The following is a 7,421-nucleotide window of genomic DNA, read 5'->3' on the forward strand; positions in this document are numbered from 1 at the left end:
TAACTTTTACTTGTATTTGTTTGTGTACTAAAAATGTTTAGAAATTTTTTGGCTGGATTTATTCATGAATGGTATCTATTGGACTTTTGAAAAGATCAGTTTCATGTCTTTAGGTGTAAATGAATATCAGTGTGTCTTATTGATATGTATGGAAATGAGATCTTAGCATAGCTATTTAAACTAAGATCTCAAATGGCCATTACATAGCATTAGGAACCATAAACTAGATCCAATGGCATTCCTAATAAGAGAGGTGAATACTAGTGGGGTTTATGATTCCTTTATGTTGTGTGTTGTAATGGATTTGAGATTGTGAAGTGTGTGTATGTGTGTGTGTGTAAACTAGGTTAAATAATAGCAAAATGGTAACTTCAGCATAAATAGTAAGATAGAGAATTGGAAATCAACACAATAGCTCATATTTGAGAATAGGAGATAGAGAAGAACCTGTAATTACAAATTAGAGAATAAAATCACAAATAAGATTGGAGGGCACCTTAGTATAAGGGTGCGTGATCTAACAATAAGTTTTAGATTTCCAATAAGAAGGCTCTATAGATCTCTGTTTCTAAAACTTAGCCAAAATGTGTTAGTAATGGTTGGTGAGTGCCCTAGTCTAGGTGTTTCTACCTATTCAAAGCCTAAGATCCTCTATTGCTATCTACTTTGCACAGCTTTAGCACTCTCTATGGTTTGATCTGAATCTTTGCACATGAAAAAGGGAAAATTGGTTGTTTTGTATAGGGTCTTGCCGAAGTCAAACCCCATGTTGGTGTTTCCACCTCCACCACAACAATGATTGATTAAAAAAAATCTCTCCCTCAGAAAGGATAGAGGCTAAAACCTTAATGAAAATGTTTAAAATGATAAATGGTACCTTTTATATGAAACCCTTGGCTTAAAATCTCACATAAGGCTTGATGTTTCTTTATTGATGTTAATGCATTCCTTCATCATGGAGGAACACATAGAACTTGACCATGATTGTTGAAGATTAAATGCTTGAATCCTTGATTATGGACATATAAACAATTATGCTTAATTGAATGCTCAATTGTGTCACTTAGAGGATAGGAGTTTGAAATGAGAGAGGGGGTTGTATTTATATGAACCTTACATGTTTTTGAATTTAATTTTCCAAGAAGGTCAACATTGAGGAACACTTTCCGAGTAGTTACAAGTCAACTGTTGTAAAGTTTTCAAATTTGAGGCCAAAAATTTTTGGATAAGGGTGTTGGGCACCTTAGTTTACCAAGACAAGTGCATTGGGAACCCTACTTGTAGTAGTTTGAGCTAGAACAAAAACCGTTGACTATGGATTGCACCAAACTTCCAAAAATGGTCCTAAAACATAGAATAATTGCACATGAATTAGGTACATTAATCCCATCCATCAAAATGATTACAAATTTATATATTAAATAAATAAAACAAAGACCATTCTAGATCATTCTTTAATTTCAAATTTCAACATACTTGTGTTTACAATAGCAGATACATGTTGGTTTTCAAAGAGAGTAATATTATAAAAGACGCTTAAAACTGAAAACTGCATAAACCTAGCAAATAGAAGACTATAAGTTGTTGCTGCAGTCGGTTGACTTTGGCATTGAAGACAAGGATAAGACATTAGTGAGATTAGATTGTAGGTAGTGGAGAAATCGGTCTGCAACAAGCGGTGGAGAAGGGCCGGTTTCAATAGTCGGCGGTCTACTAAGCCTGTAGCTTATCAATCAATAAAAACTTCATACCAGACTATAAAACCTAAAAAGGAAAAGAATATCAGAAAGTCCACCAGGCTCGAAATGGGTATACTCTCTAGAAACTCTCAATCGGGACAAACAAATCTCATACGCAACATAACAACGAATCCGACAAAAGAATTCTAGTGCATGTTGTCATCTTTTTCACGAGTTTCCTCGCAGTACACGGAAGAAGACTTTGACTGTGATTTGGCATGTTCAAGCATATCGTGGATGAACGTGGTTATGTTGTTAAAAGAAGAACCTCCCACCATCACTGCTTTCGTTGCTGCCTCCTTCAGCTCCTGAGCTTTCTTCTGCAACTCCTCGCTCTCCATCACCCTCACCACTGCACTCTTTATCTCTTCTCTTCTCACCAACCTCGCATCGTCAACGTCCACGTCCTTAAAATCCAAACCGACCTTCCATATATCTTTGGCGAATCTGCAATCGAGGAACTGATCACCAAAATAAGGCCAGCCAATCATGGGCACTCCCATGCCTATGCTCTCCACGGTCGAATTCCACCCGCTGTGAGTCAGAAATCCTCCCACCGAAGGATGTGCAAGCACCTTCAATTGCGGCGTCCATTTCACAAACAACGCCCGATCTTTGGTCCGCTGTTCCAATCCCTCGGGCAAAACAGCAGCCTGCCCCTGAGCAATATCAGATCGAAGAACCCACAGAAAGGCATGCCCGCTCTGTTCCAAACCCAGCGCCACCTCATCTAACTGCTCTTGCGATTTGAGGGCCAAGCTGCCAAACGAAACATACAACACAGAGTGCGGGCGTTGTTTGTCGAGCCAGTGTAAGCAGCTATCGTCTTCCTCCCACATAGACATGTTGCTCAGCGTTGAGTTCTTCCCTCCTAAAAAGTTAGGAAGAAACACAGGGCCTATTGACAAAGATGGACACCCTTTAATGGAAAGCGCCGGCGCCGCGTCTCTTCCTTCCAGTTCCTCAAAGGTGTTCACGAGCACATAGTCCCCCGTCTCACACATTCGTGATTCAAACAGCAGCGCTTCGTAGATGGGATCCGATGTAAACTGCTCGCGGTAGAACGATATGAGATCGCTAGGCCGTAGAGCTGGTATATTCCCGGGCAGAGTAGTGATCATTTTGTCCGGACGATTTCCTTCACTCACTGAAACAACAACACCTCCAAGTTAATCCTCAAACTACAGAAAAACAATAATTTTAAGTTAATATAAAAGTAGAGGAGAAGAATACCTTTGACAGGAATGTGGCCCTGGGAAAGGAGAGAATTAGCGTATTTCTGAGCAATAGATGCAGCGGCACAAAAAGGCCAGAAGACGACCCTTGGCACTCGCATGTTGGCGGCCACCGATGCGGTGCACGACATGCAACAGTCGGCCAAGATACAGGTGACGGGAGGAACGCCATTACCACTCTGAGTGCGGAGGAGAGCTTCCAAGGCGGGCCCACGCCTTGCGACCGTTGTAAATAGCTCACCCAGTTGGGAGGTGCGGCCGTGCTCCGGGGGTAAGCCGTCCGGGAATGACAAAAATCGAAAATTGGGTTTGGAGTGGTGCAGTTGAGACTTGTGCTTTGCACTTCCAAACATGCGTTTCTCAGTCCATTCTGTGTTAACAAAAGTGATGAAAACACCCCGTGCGGCCAAGAGATCGGCGAAATGTATCAAAGCGTTGACATGGCCCTGCGCAGGAAAGGGCACCAAAACTGCGTGCACAGCGAGATCTTTCACACCGTTCATCGTCATTCTCAAGTGGGCAACGGATTCAATCGAAACGAATGCCACAAGTGACCCTCTCGGCTTTTCATCAATGATTTATAAGGATTGAACGCTCAATGGGGATCCGAAGGTCAAGCCAGTTGTTCAATCAAAATTAACAACTACCCGTCCTATTTTTATTTCTGAGTAGGCAGAAATTGATTAGGTAGTGGCCAGAGCCCACAGTGAAATATATTTAAATAGCAATAAAGATTTCGCCGACTACACTCCACACAAAATTATTTGCTTTCGTTGTCAAGTCACAATTTTGCAGGCACGTCTATAAGGTTGGAAATAAATTTAACTTTTCCTACTGATTATTTTCTCTCATTATTCTCGTAACAAAATCAATTGCCGTCCACCAACAAATTTTGAAAGTTTGGTTTGTAGGACCACGGTATCGCAACACAACAGGAAGCCCAGAAAATATTATATTTATACATTTTTAATATATAAATCTAATTATTTTGAGATTTCAATAAGATTTGTTATGTTTCATTTTAGTTTTGAGTTATGTATTTGATTTAGTTTTGTATTATTAAAAAATTATTATAAATTATTTTTTAATTTGATAGAATCTTCCAAATAAAATGATAATACACATGATTATAATTTTCATCCATATGAACTATTTTCAATTTATGAAAAGATAACTATATTTTATTACATTATGTTTCTTATTTACTCAAATTTATCTTATTTTAAGAGTTATTTTTATTTACACTGTTTTATTTACTTAGCAGTTATTTTATTTCATTTTAGAGTTATTTAAAAATTATTTTATTTATATTTATTAAAAGATTATATTTTATTTACTTAAGAATTAATTTATAGTTTTCATTTTTAGTTCCTGCCTATGGTAGGATATTAATACATTCATTGTATAGAATTAAAGAAATTGAGCAGCAATTTTATAGTCCATAATTACTTTTTTATTAATAATCTAAAAAATGTCATTTATCTTTCTCTCTATTGATTCATGTTGTGAGCAATCATTGCAAAAATCAATTATTGTTTTATCTTTTTTTATAATTTTTGTTAGCTCAATTAATCACTTGAATGACATAAACAATATTATATACCTCACGCTAAAAGTACATTGTTGACTTTAAAATTATGTTCTTCCCTTGAATGACATTTGTGATGTCATTCATATCCATTTAATTAAAATATATAATTTAAAAAAAAACTTAGACACAATGTATATCCATATGTCATTCGCAACCTTTGGATGTTTACTTACTCATCGGGATAACATAAGCCGATGACCTCTCTTCCTCCTGATCGGTGCGAGTTATCCTGCTAGTCTCATTAGCCATCGAGATAGCTTAAAATGTGTTTAGGCGATGGACATGATTTCCTCAATGTCTGTTCCCTCAGCATAGCTCCTCACGATATGTTATGTCTCCTCAACATAAGCTTTGACCCTATATCATCTTAACCTTTGTCGATGCTTTTTATTTTTGCTAGTGTCCATCGGGAAAAGTCTTACCGATAGCATCATCGACTATCAACAATACAAGATCTTTGTTTTGCCGCTAGTGTGCATTATACCGATGGACTTCTCCGGTGTATTATATCCCGATGACATGCTTCTAGTTGTGTTACCATTGAGTTAACTTTTGCTGATAGTGCAGGTTTTGTATTTCACATTGAAATTCTGACAAACACGTGGTATTTAAAAAAAAAAAAGTAATTACATGCCATCATTCTACGCGAGCTCCTCAGGGTGTGAAAATTGGGGGGAAACAAGCATAATTTCTGAATATAGATGCTAATGAAGAATTCACCCGTGGCAATGGCAAGTGACATTTTCTCGTTCACAATCCACTCTTTCTCTTTCTTCATGAGTCCTTGTTGAGAATCGAACGTGAAACCTCTTCCTTGTGAATTCATCGTGTATGGGAAGCAACCCATTGGAGTTGGAAACCGCAAACCCTAGGGAATTCACTCTACTTTTACTCACCAAATTCAAATTGAAGAAAATTGCAGTAGCAAACGGTGGTGCCATTGACACAATGACCGTCACCATTATTGTTACTACCTCTTACCTCATGCACTTCATGTTGTGTACTATACAAGAGGTTGGTCCTTTCATTTTTGTCATCAATTTTTTTTTGCAAGTTCCTTTTCTTTCCTTGCATTCTCTTGTTCACTTTGTTTAATGGTATCGACTGTGAAAAAATATGGATCCTCAACCTCCTTAACCTCTCCATTTTGCGGCTACTAGTTATAAAGACAAGTCGCTAGACATACCAATTGCCCCAGTTATGATTCACTATCTTTATGTCATCAAAATCTTTAGGTCTTGATTCAGTTATAATTTGATCTTTTTTAACGACAATCCCAAACAGAAGTCCATAATTGAACATGTTGCTCCTCCTCTTGGTTGTTTTTGACATTAAGCCTCAATTCCTCAGACCACATACCCCTAAAACATCCACAAAATAAGATTAAATGCATCAATAATGAGTAAAACTTAAAATTAGGGCAATTATTAGGGCACAATTATTGTAGATAGATTCTTGGCAGCAACTGTACAAGATGTTGGTCCTTTCATTCTTATCATCAAGTTTATTTTGCAAGTTCCTTTTCTTTCCTTGTATTCTCTTGTTCACTTTGTTTAATGATATTCGCTTTGGAAAAATATGGATCCTCAACCTCCTTAACCTCTCCTTTCTACGGCTGCCAGTTATAAAGACAAGTCGCTTCATAGCTTCTAGAGGGATGAACAATTCTCTATGACTATAAACCCTTCTAGCCCTAAAAATAGCCCTTTGTATGGAAGCAACTTTTCTAAGTCCAAGGACAAATTGTAGAGGAGAAAACATCCATTCATGTGATGCTACTAGGTTTATGTCAACACCAACTTGGTTGGTTATTGTAACCATTACCTATTCGACAATTCTCTATGACTGTAAACCCTTCCAACCCTCAAAATAGCCCTTTGTATGGAAGCAAATTTTCTAGGTCCAAGGCCAACTACAAATTGCAGAGGAGAAAACATCCATTCATGTGATGCTGCTAGGTTTATGTCAACTAAATTAGAGTTTAACCCATGAATTGTAGAAAATTAATTTTTGTTGTTTACATTCATATTGTTGATTCAATCTTTATGTCAACTAGAGTTTCCTTATTTTTATTGGATGTCTGTTGTTCCACACTTCTAGCATATTCATCAATTTCAAAGGCCTTTAACACATGGGGATATTTTTTGACATGTTCAACTGCCATTTCTTGTGTTTCCTCATCCATATCATCTATATTGTGTCTTGCATCTTCACAATAAACATCCTCAACCATTTTCTTGGCTAGTTCATATGGCTCTGGATGAATTCTAGTATCATCCAATGGGTCCATAACATGGTTCCCTGAAGCTGCTTGCCCAAAAAAAATTGGCAAAAAATCGGAAAAAAAATCAGATTTAAAAAAAATCATAACAAATTGTATGCATAGAGACAAAAAACTATTTTTAAAAAAATTTAAGGGCATTTCCATAGCATAGAGATATAAAGAGAAACTAAAATATATTTTAACCCATGAGTTGTAGAAAATTATTTTTTATTGTTTACATTCATATTGCTGATTCAATATTTATGTCAGCAAGATTTTCCCTCTTTTTAGTGGATGTCCGTTGTTCCACACTTCTAGCATATTCATCAATATCAAGGGCCTTTAACACATGGGGATATTTTTTGACATGTTCAACTACCATTTCTTGTGTTTCCTCATCCATATCATCTATATCTTGTCCTGCATCTTCACAGTATACATCCTCAACCATTTTCTTGGCTAGTTCATATGACACAAGTTTTGGAAGAATTATCATAACTTTCAGTTGAACCATGGGATATTTCTATAAATTGGAAGATAAGTCTATAACAATGATATCAAGAGACTGACTAGAGTGATTGTCTTAATTACAA

At 36.9% G+C, this 7,421-nt stretch overlaps 1 protein-coding gene across 1 annotated transcript; it reads right to left on the bottom strand.

Moving 5' to 3' along the window:
• Positions 1-1,426: 1,426 nt before the first annotated feature.
• LOC131068625 (linamarin synthase 1) lies at positions 1,427-3,532 on the bottom strand. The gene is made up of 2 exons (XM_058003858.2): positions 2,973-3,532; positions 1,427-2,886 (listed from the first exon to the last, which is right to left on the bottom strand). The coding sequence occupies exons 1-2, from the start codon at positions 3,481-3,483 to the stop codon at positions 1,886-1,888; spliced, it is 1,512 nt and encodes a 503-aa protein (XP_057859841.2). The 5' UTR covers positions 3,484-3,532; the 3' UTR covers positions 1,427-1,885.
• Positions 3,533-7,421: the final 3,889 nt, after the last annotated feature.

Source organism: Cryptomeria japonica, chromosome 6 (assembly GCF_030272615.1).
Source record: "Cryptomeria japonica chromosome 6, Sugi_1.0, whole genome shotgun sequence".
Classification (NCBI taxonomy): Eukaryota; Viridiplantae; Streptophyta; class Pinopsida; order Cupressales; family Cupressaceae; genus Cryptomeria; species Cryptomeria japonica.

Excerpts from the sequence above, each read along its gene's own strand:
- LOC131068625 (XM_058003858.2), bottom strand. The coding sequence starts at position 3,483 with ATGACGATGAACGGTGTGAAAGATCTCGCTGTGCACGCAGTTTTGGTG. Across the intron at positions 2,887-2,972 it reads GGGCCACATTCCTGTCAAAG|TGAGTGAAGGAAATCGTCCG; the intron begins GTATTCTTCTCC and ends TTGTTGTTTCAG.